The 18316-nt window shown below is 34.9% G+C and overlaps 1 protein-coding gene across 1 annotated transcript; it reads right to left on the bottom strand.

The window, feature by feature from the left end:
* Positions 1–1025: 1025 nt before the first annotated feature.
* On the bottom strand, positions 1026–6908 carry LOC147395039 (E3 ubiquitin-protein ligase RGLG2-like). The gene is made up of 12 exons (XM_086453729.1): positions 6756–6908; positions 5819–6332; positions 4220–4304; positions 4003–4143; positions 3796–3909; positions 3555–3652; positions 2904–2983; positions 2710–2815; positions 2465–2592; positions 2159–2336; positions 1865–1921; positions 1026–1706 (listed from the first exon to the last, which is right to left on the bottom strand). Exons 2-12 carry the CDS (start codon positions 6092–6094, stop codon positions 1626–1628), a joined length of 1344 nt encoding a protein of 447 aa, XP_086309855.1. The 5' UTR covers positions 6095–6332; positions 6756–6908; the 3' UTR covers positions 1026–1625.
* Between the last annotated feature and the right edge of the window lie 11408 nt (positions 6909–18316).

The following is an 18316-nucleotide window of genomic DNA, read 5'->3' as shown; positions in this document are numbered from 1 at the left end:
TTTTAACACTTTGACATTAAAGTGGGTACATTGAGCATTTTAGCTTTATGCAAATAGCACCACCATATTATTTATCTCATTAGGATGGTTGAACGTCAAACTATTTGAAATGTGAACATTAACGTCCAAAATCTCAAATGTGAATGTTACCGTTCAAGATCTCATGAGAATGTATTTATTGTGTTGGCATTGATTGTTAAAACATTTAACAAACAATGAAAATTAAGTCCAAAGACTAAATGTTCTTAGTATTTATTATGTAAATAAGCATTCTTTTGTGTAAAATACCAACATGTATTTATCATTTTTACTAAAAGACAAAATGGACAAAAGGGTATTAATGAAAAATAAATGGGATGGAAAATACTAATATCCTTACGAGGTCTTAGGTGTTAGTATTCCTCTTTCTTAATATATTATAATTGATATATGAGTAATAAATTTTCAAATTTTCTTACAATATACAAGGGAAGACCAAATTACAAATCGTACTTAGAGATTTTATCCCTTCCACATGCATCATGAGTTTGCAGGATATTTAATTAATTTTTTTTATTAATATGATGATCAAGATTTGAAGGGAATACAATTGGTAACTATCAATAAAAGATGTATTCTCTCATGAAAAAGCTTTTCCTTGACCTAAAGAGTTTAGTTCTAAATATATATGATTGAGTCTTGATAATATGAAGTAGATTTTGGCCACACCCCTTACATGTTTGCTCACAGTCCAACTAACATTTGACATATGGCACAAATGACATCAACAATAGAGAGAGCTTTTTCTCTCTTGCATGTTGCCCATAGATTTATTTTTTTAAATTTCAAATCTTAAAAAAGGGCATTGGACTCACATTAATTATTACATTGTCTATCCAAGAACAATCTTTTAGATTTCATGAAATTATTCATACTTAAATATATATTAAAAAAATACTGTTTTTCGTGCTTAATTAAAGGTGTTGAAAATGAACAGCCACCGAATCACCCAAATGTAAAAATAAAATTTAAGTGTGAAAACTAACTATTTTTTAAAGTTCATATAATTTTTTCCTCTACAACTCCATCGCATCAAATCATGTTTTCAAATGATCATATCAGAAAATTATCTTTTTTTTCTCTCTCTGGACAGAAGAGGAAAAGGGTCATACTATCAAAATTCTATATGATTTTATCACTTTGCTATATTTCTTTACAATTATAATGAGTGGAGGGTGAGTATTCTTGACCCAAATCAAGAATGGAACCCTACGACCACAACCCCACAAAACCTAATGGAGATTTGTATGGGTGGGATCGAGTGCTTTTCAAGCCTTTTTTAAATTATAATGAGAGAAGGATGAATATTACTCATAGAAATACTACAATAATCAGTTATGAGAAATTACATCTTAATAAGCTCACAAACGAAATAGAATCATGTACAACTCTCAAAATATAAAACAAAAGGAATCAAAACTAACTAGTTTTAATGTACATATGAGCACGATAAAATTTTATAAGTAACCGTTCCTTCGTCAGTCGTTGCAGTGGTCAAAAGAATCACAATAATTTTGGAGATCATCTAATAGTGGCTGGGAGTGCAAAAGTGAGAAATCCAAAAGGCCAGGATGATTGATGCCTTTTTAATAGAGCTTTATTCTGGTTTGTATTGGGGTTCGGCAGATCGGACACAACTGAAGATCTTGGCCACATTCACAGCATGTCTGCAAAAGAATAAAAAGGTTCCAACATGTCAATATATCCCTTAAACCTGTGCCCTCAACCTTGCCAAGAATGTTGAGGGAAGTATTGATTTTACCAACAATAAGCATGAGAAGAGAACGAGAAGGGACAAGGGGATTTAAAAGTCTAGAGATGTTACCAGATGTCCGCAGCCGAAAGCCATATCCTTCGTGTTGCTAAGGCAAATGGGGCAAACCTGTCCAGATCCATGAAGAGTTCATTAGCACCAGGCCTAAATTATTAGTTAAAAGAGTCGCGATCCAAAAGATGTCCCGTTTCTATAGGTAACTCCTGTGTCCAAGTGCCATGTTTTTTTTATTGGAGATAAAACACATCGGGCAGCGTGCAATGAGTAAAATTAGCCCAATATGTTTTAAACTCCAACTGATGAAGAAACCTGAAGAGGAGAGTTTCCAAGGAATCATTGGTGTACCTGGTTATCAAAAGCAGAACTTTCAGGAGGAGCTGTGCCCACTGATGTTTCGTGACCATCGTAAGGAGGTGCACTCTTCTCAAAACTGCTAAAGTGAGCAGGTTTTGACATGGAAGAAGCCGCATCAAAACGAGGAGGTGGAAGAGGAACCCTTTGTGGAGCCCTGCCAGTCTGACCACTGCTCAAAACAGGAGAAGCATGAAGGCAGTTAGATTTAACATTTATGTTTCAGAAGCATATTTACATGCCCAAAAAAACATAAAAGTGGTAAAAAGGAAAATACAGAAGGCAAACTCTGTTGTTTACCCCAAGAGATTAAGTTCAATTGTCGCTTTATACTGAGTAGGTATTTCCATCAAGGCTGTGAGAGCAAATTCTGCCTCCTTTCTGGGCACTGGCACATTCTTCTTCATAATGTCTGTGAAGTTCACAAACTGGACAAAACAAAATAGTTCCGCAATTAGACCTTAATTGACACACAACTTGGAACATGGAAATATCAACTAAACAAAAGAACAGAGCAAATTCGAATGCTATCTAGTGCTTCTTACTTGGAAATTATCGAAGGACCGCGCAGGGATGTTATCGTCGAATTCCTTCATCATATCCCAAGGCCCATCCCCTACTCCAACTAAAATAATTGACAGGGGGTACTTGCTGGACCCAAAAAAAGAAAAGAGGGAACATTTGTAAACCTTGGTTGGTAAACTCAGTCAAAAAGGGAAACACATCACCAAAAACTTACCTTGCTTTTACAATTGCGTCAACAGTCTTTTGCTCCTGTGGGCTTAGCCGTCCATGTTCAGTATCAACACTTCTAGTTACCTGTGGTAATCCATGGTTTCTGTGAGATTTAAGCCTTGGAATTGCCTGGAGTGACAATAATTTTGTGTGTGTGTGTGTGAGTCCAACCCCTTTGGAAGTGGGACTAATCCCTGCAGATACACTCTGATATCACAAACAGGCGTATAGGGTGGTAGAGTAGGGGGTGGGGTCACAACCTAGGGGACCGTATCCAAGGTTGCAAAACCACTACTACAATACTCGAGTGGTATAATCATTATATATTTATCCTACGACTTGCCTTTCGTATTGAGAGAAAACACATTTAACCATAAAAACCCTATATTTGGTAGTCTTGTAGGTTGCAATGCCATGGATCCGACAACCCATGATGTTTGAAACATGGAGATTTAAGCAATTAAAACATTATACGACTTTAAATAGCGGGGCTTTTTACATGTTGGAACTTTATACAATCGAGACGATATAACCTGATAGTAACATGTGAGCTACCACATCAGAAGATGTCTTCTCGTAAATCATGAAAAAACTAACATTGCTCAACAACATTTCTTATTAAAAGAATCTTACTATCTGGCCCAAAGTTAAATACCTGCCCATCAGCAATTATCACCAAAACATGGTATTGGCCACCACTTTGCTCGACTATAGTCATGGCCATTTCAATGATGGGGGCAAATGAGGTAGGACCTGTCACAAGAGAACAAAAAAATTATAAGACACTACAACCATCATGTCAAGCTTAAGAAGTGCTTCAAAACAATAACAAGAAAAATATTTTATTAGAAAACAGTAAAACTATTACAAGGAAAATGGAGAAGTAGTGTAGCAACCTGCCAATCGTAAATGAGGGACTATTTCTCTGTATCGCATCAATGCTTCCTCAAATCCATTACAGAGTTCCCCACCTGGGTAAAAACTGAATACATCTTTATCATGTGTTGATGCTGCAAAATATAGAATAAATCCATGTCATCCTCACAATTTAGAAAATATTTTATAAAAAAATTTACTATGACACCTCTTATAAGAAACACTACCATCTCCAAATCCAAAACAAGGGATCAAGTTATCCTCATCAAAAGTAGATAACGTTCTTCCAATAATAGATATTGCTTGTTCATAGGGATTTCGAACATCTCCTATGTGATGCAAACTTCGACGGTTGAATGATCTCGCACCTGATTTCCAAAGCAAGTTTAGCAAATTGCACACCAACATATAAATGAAGCTCTAAGTACCAGGATGAGGCCAAACCTGTCCACTCATTACTCTTTGTGAAATCAATGCCAACAATGAGATTAGATGACTCAAGACCAGCCCGCGCAAGTGCTTCAGTGACCTGTGCAGAAGATGCATTAATAATCCTCATTATTTGTTAAAGTGCTTAAAGTCATTATCATAAGAATCGATCAGTAGGAAATAATCCATAAATTCCACATAATAACAGGAGAAAGGTCACCAGAAAGTTTGGTGCCTAATGAATAAGCAATCAGTACGAAAGTAAGATCAAGTTATCACTGCTATGAGCAGCACTTGATGGTAGAGTATAGCAATAGGTGTGACTTCATTCATTTTTTGTTGATAGTCCTCAAAATACTATTGACATCCACCAAGAATTTGACAACATATTGTCATCACTTCACATGAAATTTACAGATAAGTAAATTTTGGATGCATAAACCTCAAACACCTTTTAGAATACTGCTGTAGACCACAGCTGAGGTATTGGCATTTTGCACGTGTATAAAACTTGAAAATGCCAAAAACAGGGTCAATTTGTGGAGACAAATGATATTACGTCGGCCGCATTTTTTTTGGTTGTGCTTCCTTTTACCCATCTTAGTGAATAACTTGTTCACGCCAACCAAATTCAGGGTGTTGAGATATACTTATTTTATTTTTTTATTGAAGTAAATTGTTTAACTTCTGAACTTCCAACAATCCAAAGGAAATTGTTAGTTCTACTTCTTAGCTCTCCTTCAATGAGCATCCAACATTACCGTTTTCTAATACAATTATCACTTCTACTTCCTGGTTGCCAATAATATGTCTCGGGTCTTCCAAGGAGACCAAACTTAGCTCACACAGTAATTTGTACATTTTTTGATAAACTTATAGCATGCATCACAGCCTGTTAATGCTGGAAAGTAACCCAGCTATTTTACACAAATGATATTTGGTAAACTTTTTAAATTTCTTTAGATTTTGAATTCATTATTATTATTTTTTATAATGATGATTTTCTGACACTCCCATACACCCCCTGACATGGGCTAGAATCACAGATGTTTTTCCTCGGGATGGGTAGAAACATTTTTTTGGAGATGGCCATTTAGGAAAAAAAAATTGTTAGCATTTGATAATAACTCAATCAACGAATTTCACAAACCACACAGCTCCTCCATGACTTGGAAAATATGTAAACTCCTAAAATTATTAATGAGAATGAGTGGGCAAATGCTCGAACTGCATAATTATGTGTAAGCCCCAACCGTCAAATACACTCCCAACATCATTATCCACAGCCACAAGAACAGTTGATGAAGGGTACCATGCAAGAAATCCGAGAGATTACAATGGAGAAATCAAAATCAATAACAACTTATTAAAAATAAAATCAATAACAACTTGCTCATTAAATAAAAGCTACAAATATATTAAAAGCAAGGCTATAGCTCTTGATGCTTTACAAACATCAAATAGGATTTATTCATACAGAAGAATTAAAACCATAAATCAAATGTTTCATTTTCAATTTTTTTCTTTTTTTTCTTTTTGAGAGAAAGTTATATTTGTTCCTATATGTGATTTCATGGCATCCAAAACAAATGAAACAATCTTCAATTATCTTACTTGTTCCAAGGAATTATAATTATCAGCTATCCTCGAAAACCTCCTGTCCAACTTCTTTTGAGGAACACTAACTTGATGACCATACTCCTGTGGTGGTGCCGGTGCATAGTACGGTGTGGCATAATTGCGTTCAGAAGGATAATAGTCTTCGTTTTGCTGCTCATATGGTGATTGTGGAGGATACCCATGGCCATGACCACCCAAAGAAGAAGAACCAGACCCAAAAGATGTCGAAGACCGTCTAAAACTTGTGTCCTTCGAACTGCTGCCCCCCATATACTCTAGAATCTTACAGAGACTCTCCAATAATAAACTTATGTTTTTCACAAAACAATTAACACCAAAAGATCCCTACAATTCGATATCTTGATCACCAATGTTCTCTATCTTTATATATAAGAATCACCTGCACGAACAACGAAAATTCCTTCAACGAAGACCGAAGAGGCGGCTAGGGATGACCCTTCGTGATGATGTGTTTGAGAAGTTTACTTGTTTTACATTTCTCCACCGACTATAATAGAATCCACAGTGTCAAAAACTAGGGCTCGTACGTATATACCAGATATTTACAGATGCCGACACGCAACATAAAAAAAATTTGTTTTTTTGTTTTTTTAAAGGAAATACAAATCAAAAACGGAACTTGGCCTTTAAGGGAACCCAGCTGAGAAATTTCGGTCAACCAAAAATTATTCCAATTTTAAACTCTAACAACAAAAAATTCCAAATTTCTCCAAATCTGGCAACTATTTTAGCAGAACTTACTGTGTAGAATCGTCTAACACAATGTTTTGAAATCTTCTTTGATTGATGAAAAGAACATAATTTACCTAAATGTTTAATTTGTGACAGAAATTACTGAATTTATCTCTGGAATCTTCAAATATGAAATATATCTCGCGCCGTTTGTTTCGAGATTCGAAGTTTTTCTTACCTCGAAGGGAGAAAATCGAACCTCTGCAACGCTTTCTTCATTACTTTAGCTTTCCCATTTCTACGCCATTATCGTTCTTCTAGGTTTTCTTGGAGGTTATAGAGAGAGAAATAGCGCGAGCGAGGCCGAGCTTTAAATGGCAAATTGGGAGGATTTAACCTTTTTCAGAGAAAGGGTATAATTGTAATTTGAAGTGAAGGAAAAAGATATCCTTGAATCATTGAACTTTGGAGCTTTGGCTCGTGGAGGTTTCAACGAAAAGGTTGGGCCCTTTTGGAATTTGGATAGGAACGAAAAAGCGGATTCTCTCATCGGGTCTGGATAGTGGATGTCCAATGGTTATCCGATTGGATCCTTCCTAGGGAGAGAGTCATTTTGCCTATTCAAATTGTAGTAGCTAAAATGATTTTTTCAAAAATACTTTTATTAATTCTACACGAAATTCAATTAAAGTAAAATGGCTCTTTATTTTTATTTATTTTTTTATTTTTTTATCATCAACAAGTAGAGAGCGAATCTCACTCTCCTCTTTTACTTCTCTCTAAAAAAAGGTTCAAAGTAGAGAGACCGATGCAAAGTGTGTTGGAGTGATTTCAGAGGCCTCTGACTCTCTAAAGTGATAGTTGAGAGAGGATGCAGAGCCCAAATATGTTGGAATTGTGTTTAAGTATATGTTTATTATTGCTCATCGTAGTAGAGTGGTTTGCCTTTGTTGCTAATTGTCGTCGAAACGCTCAAGGGATTCGTGCTTGGATGTCGAGATCAGGTTAGGAAGTCAATCCATGCGGCGAAATCGATTTGTGGTGGAACAAACAATAGATATATTTGCTCCGATACAAGAGATCGGCCCCGAAGCAAGGTATGGTGGGTGCCATGCTGCTGGATGGCTGAACTTGGTGGATGAGTACTGGGAGGGAGGAGATTTGAGAGCCAGGGATGGTGGCGAGCTCACGGGCCGCTACTGTTGCCTACGTGCTCACTCCTTTAATCGAAGTGGTGCCCCCTAAGAGTGGGGGCTCCTTTGCCACTAATTCATATATCCCCAAGGAACTCTCATTAGAAGGAGCAGCATCATATCCGAGTCCATAACTTATTTTGTAATAGAATAGCCCTTTGACCCCAAAGAAAGAAGTTTGCTCTTCCATTTCTTAGTAGGAATGCTTCTAGTTTTGACAAGAGACAAGAACAACAAAGTGTGTTTAAAGGAGTCAAATCCAAAATGAAAAGCATGTCGACCTGACCCCAATTTCACATTTTCTCATTAAAACTCAATTAGTATTTTCCAAAGAAATGAGATAATAACATGTGTCTCATCGATATCAGTATCATATTTAGGTTGATCTATGGATTATCAAACAGTTGTCCTAAGATCTAGTTTTTGAGTCCATCCATGCTCATTATCTCATAATCAACACTCAAAAAGCAAGTGAATGTCTATTGAGCATGTTGGGCAATGTGTGTTTTGTGGATTGGTGCATGGGGCCCCAGTTTCAACCCATTGCATGTGTTATGTGAATTATTGTGGGGTCCCAAGAATGTTTGATGACATTTGAGTTAGTAAAAAAGAAACATTTAGTGAACATTTAACCAACAAGTATTGGGTGTAATGACCAAGACTCCCTTTAAAAAGGAAGAGGTATTGAATTCAAACCTCTCGTTGGTCACCCATAAAAATGTCCCGACTTACTTAAAATGTGTGATTTGTATGGTACTGCGTGTGCCAGGAGGATTTGGGTGAGATACAATGTTTGAAGAGGCCAATTGTTTCCTCGCCCTAGTAGTGAGGCTTACACCGTCAAAAACATCCAAGGGATCTAATACATATATCGAGACTATCATCAATGCAATGTAGATCTCAAAGAGAAGTTGGAAGATCAATTGTTTGGATCTAACACGTTCAACTCCCACTTCCTAAGGATTTGGAGAGTGAAACCAACCATGTTAGGCTAGTAGATTTCCACTCACATTTTCAAAAACAAAAAAAAATGTGTTGCACATGGGCCTGTGGTAGCCTCACCCATGACCCATACCGCTTCACATGGAAAGGGGCAACTATCAAGATAAAGATATCTCATCTAAAAGTCAATTAGATGCTCAACAAGATACACGTTCGCTTTTCTTATAAGGAATCTTGATTAAAGAAACTAGACTCAATAGCATGTTTTTCTAAGGATCCAAATTATATATTAAAATAAAATAAAGATCAACTTTGATAACGTAACTATGGTTGGAGATTAGGCTTATGGAGGGGTCATAAGAGATGGCTAAGTGGAATTGAACTGCTCAACTTTAATGAACTTTAAAAAATGAAACTTGATGGCCCCATTATGGATCCCCTTTGATCATTCTGTATGTGTAAAGACAAGGGTACTTTTGACCTTCATGAATTGGCATACCTTTTGACTTATAAATTTATATTATTGATAGAAAATAGTAGACATTCTGAGTGGGGGATTGAAACCCTCTTCCCACACCTTAATATATATGTCACAAGGGTACACTTAGGGAGAATGTTTTAAATCCTCTTACACCACAATACATGCCACGTATACCACAATAATTGTTGTTTGTGGCTTACGTGGCATGTATTGAGGTGTAGGAAGCGGACACCACCTAGGCTCTTATTGTGGGAATTACCTGTATTGTATCATTCTTGTTAGAGAATTTAAATGTTAAAAATATTTTTATGTTATGTATGTTATGATAAATATTTTTTTAAATGCACTAGTGAATGTAAGGATATTTTTATAATTTAAAACTATTAACTAATGTGGATTTGTCAAAGAAAAAAATTACCCACCTTTCTCTCATTTTAATAGGAAAGTTATATTTTAGGCATTTCAAAAAGTCATATCTGTAGACACTCCAATTTGAACGGGCCCAGACTCGAAAGGGCCCAAAAATACAGATTTTTCAAATAAATGGGTCAACGGGCCTAAGTCATTGAAAAGTGACATTTAGATCGAACCAAGGCCCCTAAGACCTCTCAATGGTCTACGAGGCCCACCAAAAGGACTCGGCTTACCCTACGCTTTCCCAATATTTACCACACCATTCCCGAAATAAAAAATAATGAATGCTCAATAAAATTTACCGACGAGCCTTAAAAAGCCCGATTTGCCAGCACGTGGCATTTTTGATCAAACCAATGATTTCAAAAATCACAAAAAAATAAATAAAATTAAAAAACGAGACTTGGGACACCTACCACACCTATCCCTTTACCGCTCCATCTCCGAATTCAAAAAAAACCTAAGGCCCATAAACCCTCAATTCTTCAAAATCTATCTTTCTCATCTTAACCCTAACCTAAACCTAATCCCACACTACCTAAAATCTAAAATCAACCTACACCCTCAAAATTCATTCCAAAATAACCCTCAATCAATCCCTAAAATCCAATACCATTTCTAAAACCCAAGTCCAACACTACAAAGCTCACAAATCATTAACCATATCCAATTCATTATCCAACCCACAACCCTAACCCATAAACCACTACCCACATTAACCAATCACTATTTTTATTATCAAAATGTGACACATGTCATCACCCCATCTCGCCTCTCTCATCCAACTACCCACCCCCATTAATTTTCTTTAAACCTTATCTACCCATACATCAACCCATCACCTTTTCTCTCAAATCAAACACATCTACCCACACCCCTAACCTATACCTCCCCTAATCTACCCTCATCATTCCCTACAAAATCCACATCTACAATCTAAACCTACATCATCCTCTCAAGTCAAACACTCAACCTCTCCCATCAACCTATCTCAACCCTTCATTCCCACCCATCATCTCTCTCACCCTCCCAAAATATCATCAATCACCTCTTTAAATCCTTTATTCTCTTAAACCAAATACCATTTAATCATAACCACCATCTTAAACTCACCTCACCAAACACTCAACCCAAATGGATTGGGTAAGATCCAAACCATTTGGGTCAAAACTCACCCATTTAACTCCTATTCCCTAAATACCCTCCAATCTCTTTTAAATTACACCCACTTCTCTCTCAAATTCATAATTATTTTATCCTTTTTCTTCACTTCACCCCATTATATTCCTAAAATAACTCCTCAACATCTATAAATACCTTCATCCTCTTCCTAAAAATTCTCCCAACTTTTCACTACAAAAATTCTCCCCCCCAACTCTCACTACTAACAATCATCACAAATTCTCATCAAGTTTACCAACTCTCTTTCACTAATCCTCCACAAGTCTCACTAAAAAAAAAAAACAAAGGAAATCCCTACTCTCTCTAATCACATTTTCTCATTCTCATACTCTCATATTCTACTAAGGACTCACGAAGACTCAAAGAAGGAGAAAGAAGGAAAGAAAAGAAAAGAAAATTTTGGGACTTCAAGGTGGGTTCAAGGCAATCCCCCCTCTCTCTCTACCTTCTCCTCCTCCCTTTTCTATTATCCTCCCTCCTCTTCATTTATTTTAAATGGATTAAGATGAGTAGATCTCAAGGCAAATGATCCATTAGGATCATCTCTTTCAATGAGATGATCCTATAATCAAGCCAAAAATAAATCCCTACTTAGGGTACACATTATCAACACGTGGCACTTCATTTTTATTTTTGTATTTTCGATTAAAATGACCGAGTTGAGTTGAGGTTACCACTATTTAGTAGGGAGAAAAGGGTGCCTAACACCTTCCCTTTTCTCCAACCGAGCCACTTACCTCGAATCTCAATGTTCGATTAGTTCTTATCCACCGAGAGTCACTAAACGCCAAAAATGTCACTTTTTCAAAAAATGCACATCGGGTGACCATTCACACCCACTTACAATATGAATGGTGGCAACTCCTAACCTTAATAGATGTGGTTATCGTAATGACGAAATCACGTGTCTACAATATCGATAGAAAACTTTTGAATATGGTATTACTAAGAAGGCATATGCAATCGAACTAAGAAACGGATCCAAACAAACACAAATCACATATAAAATAAAGAGACTTACAGGGTGCCCCTTAGATTGAGATACATTTACAGATCACACTGATTTGACTATAAAGAGAACACTCGTAATTATAGATCACACACTTTCACTGGAAGAGAAATATATATACCTCAGGAAATATAATTTGGACTTTACACAATACTAATGAAATTATAAAAAATACCCTTGGAAAATATTTTAGGGCTCCACCCCCTAACCCCCACCTTTTGCGTAAAGGGGTTGTTGGCCTTCTTGCCCAACAAGACTGAGGTATGTCGACGAATTAAATTGATTCCACTATAATAATAAATAAAAAAAACTCATAGTTACAAATTACACTTTTCCATTGGAAGAGAAATGTATATACTCCAGAAAACATAATTAGGATTTTATATAATACTAGTAAAATTATGAAAATACCCTTGAGAAAATTTCTTTTGGGGCTCTACTTTCGAACCCCAATCTTTTGGGGAGGGGGGTTGTTGGCCCCCTTCAACACCCCCCACCCTTCCCCAAACCCCAACACACAATGAATGCATATCAGCAATACGCATGGCGATACATTCTTATTGACCAGTACTATCAAACTTCAAAAACCACAACAGGTATTATATTAAATACAAAAGTATTCTTTTTGAAAGATTGAAATAATGTATGCATTTACAAATATAACCTTAATGGTGCAAGATCAACCATCATGTGGTAGCATCACAAATGCATGTATGTCTCGAAATTGGACATTGTGAAGTTGTTTTATTGCCACTCACTTGCCATCATAACATCTGGAAATCACGGTGGCCTCAGAGTATTAGATGACATTACTTTCAACCAAGTGAAAAGGGATTGACCTAAGCTCATACGTATGGTGGTCATTGGAATGAGAAATCCCTCATTAAAGTATAGTCATAGATCATCTATATGGCAAGAGACAATATCTAATACATGTTAGCATTTGTTATAGTTAGCCAAAGTTAACATAGGTGAAATACGATCTAATTTCATATCAAATATTTGTAGCATATGTTGACGCTCTATCATATTTCAATAATTGTTTTACAACATGTATAGGCTTATACCATAATTGTTTTCTATAAGAAGGGCATCTAGTTTTTCCTCATTACAACATTATACAAATTGCAAGTGTCCCCGCACATGGTAGATAGGGCTTTGTACCAACACTAAGATCTACGACCATTATCATCCAGAATTACAAACAAACTCTTTTGCTTAACGAAAACCATCTCTCAAGAACTTAATTAATGCTTACACTCTCTTCATCAAATCCGTTATCCAGCCTTCAACCTCTTTATCTCTCTTATATCATTTCTTGATCAATAAGTTATAGTTAGAATGATCCAAACCAATATGACCAAACATTTTCTTGGGATCGAGATTGCTAGATCAAGTCAAGGGATGATTGTGTCCCAAAAACAAAATATTCTTGCGATTTACTCAGAGAAACTGAAATTTTTTGTGCAAAACATGTACAAACTCCATGTGATGTCAAGTGCGGGCCTAGCCTTGAATAGTTAAGTCTTGTGAAGGTATTGGTCGATATCAAAGACTTGTTGGGTGTTCCATGACCTAACTATTTTGATTTTTGAGGCTTAACATGACTCATGTGTGGTTGCTTTATTAGTCAATTTATGCTTAGCACTCCTCCCATTATACAAATCTTTGGGCACAATTCTTTGATATATGAATCGTACTAGCCAGGGGTAAAGGACCACTTATGTATTGACCACCTAAATATATTGAAAGGCAATTATAATTATGATTGGGAGTGATGACTAAATGATAGGCAATTAACTAGGGTTATTGCTTCATGGTAAGAGAAAATTCAGTTTCTTATTTAAAAAAAATGTTATATATGGGAACGGATCAAGGGACATATGAAAAAACATATGTAAAAACAATGTAACATTAATAAATTTTCAAAATATGGGTTAGAAGTTTCGGATTGAGCTGATTTTTTGTGAGGATGATCTCTATGATGAGAAGATCATCTGAAAAAAAAAAAAAGCAGTCCAATCTGAAATTTCTAACCCCATTAAAAGTGATTTAGAATGTTGACCATTGATTTTTTTACCAATTTTTGTCAATAATTTGTAAATTACTTTTGATGGATTTAGAAGTTTCAAATTGAGCTGATTTTTTATGAGGATGATCTTCTCATCATAGTGACTATCTTCACAAAAAATCAGCTCAATCCAAAACCTCTAACCCATATTTTGAAAAACCATTGTTTTTACATATATCCCATGAACCGCCCCCCTTATATATATAGGGAAGCGTTTGTAAGCCCTAAAGAGAGCCAAACATTTTTTAAAATAGTGGTTACAAGTTTTGGAATGGGCAGATTTTTTTTTGTGAGTATGATCTCTATAGTAAAGAGATCTTCCTCACCAAATATTAGGTCATTCTGAAACTTCTAACCTTAGTTTACAAGTTAAAGAGTCGTGAATCGTCAAATTTTTTTAAACCACTTTTGATGGGGTTAGAAGTTTCGGAATGGGCTGATTTTTTATGAGGATGATCTCCTCATCATAGAGATCATCATCAAAAAAATCAGTCCATTCCAAACTTCTAATCCATACATTAAAAAAATGTTTGGCACATTGTTTGGCTCTCTTTAAGGCCTCCAAACACCACCTATATATATATATATATATGGGAAATGTTCAACAACAAACATTTTGACAAACATTTTGGCAAAACATTTTTCAAAACATGGGTTAGAGGTTTTGGAATGGGCAGATTATTGATGAGGATGATCTCTACGTGAGGAGATCATCCTCACCAAAAATCAACCCATACCAAAACTTCTGACCCCATCAAAAATAATTTACAAAAAATGGACGGTCCACGATTTTTTAACTTGTAAACTGGGGCTAGAAATTTGGAATGAGCTGATTTTTGGTGAGGATGATCTCCTCACCGTGGAGATCATCCTCACCAAAAATCAGCCCATTCCAAAACCTCTAACCCATGTTTTGAAAAATGTTTTGCCAAAAAGTTTGCCCTTGATCGCCACCCATATATATATATATATATATATAGTGTTGAACCTGAATATTAGGCAATAGTTGCAATTGCTTACAAACTTGTGTGGTTAAAGACCATTCTTTCTAATATAGGCTTCGATATCTCCCTTCTATGTTGTTGGTGTGTGATGATCAATCTACCATAAGCATAACCTCGAACCCAAGTTTTCACAAGTGAATGGAGCATATATTAAAGTTGATTGCCACTTTATTGGAGTAGAAAAAGTTTATATCAACTCCTTACTTGAAGATTGAGATCAATTAGGTGATATCTTCACAAAGGAGGCAGGTAAGGATAGATGAAAAAAATTCACTTTTCCAACAATACTAAACTTATTTGGATAGATTAATTTGCCTTTCAGAGGGCCTTAACTCAAAGTTATGGGGAAAAAAAAACCAACTCTGGCAGTGTAGTTTGTTCTTGAAATGGAGATTTAAAACTAATTTTTTACAAACATTTCACATCTTATGTGATAGAAAAAATTAATAAGAAAACAAATAGCATAAGTAAGAGATAGAGGTAGTAAAAGAAATTGAGTTGCATGTGAAAGAGATGGAAAAAATATAGAACAACGTAGAAGAATGAAAAGGAAAAATTTCATGGAGGTTTGTTTGGAAAAACAAACATGATATAAACATTGGACTTTTAGATGTGTTACCTTGAAGAGTAAAAGTACTTTAAAAAAAAAAAAAATTTACTCAGCCTGAACAAAAATGTACATGTCTTACTAAAAGTCTGAACATTTTGAAAATTATAATAGGGCTTTAGCTCCTAAATAACTAAAAGCGTATGGAGTCATTTATCAACGACTAATATCAATTTTGTTGTGTAAATGACCAAATTTTTTAAGGGGTACGAAAAGGGTAATCATGTAATATTTTCTTAAGGATTTCTATTTTGGGGAGTTTTACATATTTTTGTAACTCTTGATTTTATGAATAAAGATCTCTAGGATTGTAAAAATTAATGAGAAAATAGTGATTGTTCTTATTCTATTTCGTGAATATAGGCACATTATCAAATCATGTAAATCCTTGTGTTTTGTACAATTGTGCTTTTTTTGTTATTTCTTTTTTTATTTCTCCATAAACCCTTATTATCCAAGCCCCTCTCTATGAACTTTTTTTTTCTTCAAATAAAAACAAAGCATTCCTTTGTTGACTCAATGTGTTGACAAAAATTCATTAAGAAACTGAACCGGCAAATTGTTGACTTTTAGAAGTCATATTTAGGTTCTAAGAGCAACTCCAATGCATTAATCTTCCCTATACCCATCAGCTCCCAACTGCCACTATGGGCAATGGAGTTCAAAAATTTCAACGTATGACAATCCCTCGCCATTTTTTGGGTCTAGACATTTTTTATATAAAAAAAGGTACTCCCACTTGATTACACATCCTTTTTGGAGGGAAAAAGTTCATGCAGTTATGTTGAAAAAAAGTTAATTTCAAAAAAATTTAAATTTGAATTGAATTAAAAAATTATTAAACATTTTTAGAATAACACTTATGGGTAGCACTATTGGAGTGCATATCACGTAGATACCCATAATTACTATCCACAATACCTAAAAGTCTCATTTTATGAGTATGGGTAGAGGGATCTGCGTTGGAGATGCACTAAAACACTACTAGCATTACCTATATGAGTCCATATCGTACGCACCCAGGGTGGAGGATTGAAACCCTCCTCCCACACGTCAACAAATGCCGTGTAAGCCACAATCAAAGGAATTAATGCCTAAAATCTCTTCTTTTTTTTTTTTTTTTTTTAAATTTCCTTGGATTGTGACTTACGTGGCATTTGTTGAAGTGCAGGAGGAGGATTTCAATCCTCCAACATGGGTGCATATGATCCAGACTCTATTCTAATAGTAGAGACATTTTTTTTTGCCAACCAACTTTTCACTATTATACATAAATGAAATCAACACATCAAATAAAAACAAAAGAAACCTCCTTATCTTTATCTTTTATTTTCTTCTTTTAGGGTTTCCTTTAAAAAAAAAATTCTTCAAAAAAAAATTCTTTTTCATTCTTCCTAATAAAATTTCCTACAAAATTTTAACTTTTGATTAGCCATTATGAATGGATCTACCCTAATTCAATTGAAGAATATCGCTTGGATATCAAAATTATCGTCTAGTCTACTTATCCCTATTTGTCTTTCTTCTTCTGATAATCTTTTAAATTCTGTTATTCTTTTTCTGAATTTCTATTCATCAAAGAAAATCTTCTTTATGCTCTTCCTCCCTCTATCTCTTAAAGCATTTAAAACCATTATTCATTTCCTTTTAATTTCTGTTCTTTAAAGAAAATCTCTTTTATGTCTTGACCCTTTTTAATTTTTTTACAACTCTTTGAATCATGTTTGTATCTTCTTTCAAGGGTTTTTTGTTAGGTAAAAATATATAAACAAGTAAATTTTTTGGTCAAGTTATGTAATTAACCAAATACAATTTTGTGTCCTCTTTCTCACTTAAGGTGTGATATGGTAAAGAAAAAAGAATGCTCATCCCCCTCTTTAGACAAATATCTAATTATATGAATAATATGTGATACTAAAAAATAGTATAATAATATAATCCTTTTAGGGGGTTCTTTGTCTTCTTGATCGTTCTTTGCTCCTTGACATTTTTTTTTCCTCTATTGTGCTTCTTGAACTCTTGATTGTGTAATTGTACTTTCAAAAAATACTTTTACAATCAAGTTAATTGTGAATTTGAAAATTTTTACTTAAAATAGTCAAAATTGCATATATTTACGTTCAATCATTACCTAATTTTAGATTTGGCACTCTTGACTTGTTATGTAAATGTCTTGTATTTTGTTGTGTTACGCAAAGTTGTGGAGGTGTAGGTGATAATGCCATAAAAGGACAATTGTATAATATTTTGTTTTAAGGATTTTTTATTTTTTGGGAGTTTTTGTTTTGGGGAGTTTTACATGTTTTGGTAACTCTCGATATTATAAATAGAGATCTCAAGGGATGCAAAACTTATGAGCAAATAATGATTATTCTTACTTTGTTCTGTGGACGTAGGCACATTATTGAACTACACAAATTTTTGTGTTTTGTGAGATTGAGTTATCTTTCCTATTTTGATTTTTTCACATGACCACTATGGATGCTTGCTCACATCAGTTGTAGAGATAGTAACATGTGTTAGAACGGGTCTTTCCTTTTCGTAAAGATCATAAAATATCAAGTTAGGTGTATATGTATTTTATATGCAATACGTGCAAGTAGATTCATGTTACGTCAACTTGGAAGCTATCGATTTTCATAAATCTAGGAATCATGACGTGTGAGGGATTTGGAATAATGACAAAGGTACATGCCAACTTTACATTTGAGACTTCGTATTCGTCACCCTTCCTTTGGATATAATAGATCGGTTTGTATTCTTCTCAAACGAATGAACATTCCACCCTCTTCATTTCATAAAAATATGCTCCTCCCAAGATAATCCAAGGCAATATACCCATCTCAATGTGAAATTTTATTCTTCTCATACTCAATTTTTAAAAATAGCAACTACT

This window comes from Akebia trifoliata, chromosome 9 (genome assembly GCF_017979445.1).
Source record: "Akebia trifoliata isolate Shusen 1 chromosome 9, ASM1797944v1, whole genome shotgun sequence".
Lineage (NCBI taxonomy): Eukaryota > Viridiplantae > Streptophyta > Magnoliopsida > Ranunculales > Lardizabalaceae > Akebia > Akebia trifoliata.
This window is presented reverse-complemented; position numbering and strand designations above follow the sequence as displayed.

Coding starts and splice junctions, on each gene's coding strand:
- LOC147395039 (XM_086453729.1), bottom strand. CDS start 6,094: ATGGGGGGCAGCAGTTCGAAGGACACAAGTTTTAGACGGTCTTCGACA. Junction 2,816..2,903: donor GACGCAATTGTAAAAGCAAG/GTAAGTTTTTGG, acceptor TTTTGGGTCCAG/CAAGTACCCCCTGTCAATTA. Junction 2,593..2,709: donor GGTCCTTCGATAATTTCCAA/GTAAGAAGCACT, acceptor TGTTTTGTCCAG/TTTGTGAACTTCACAGACAT.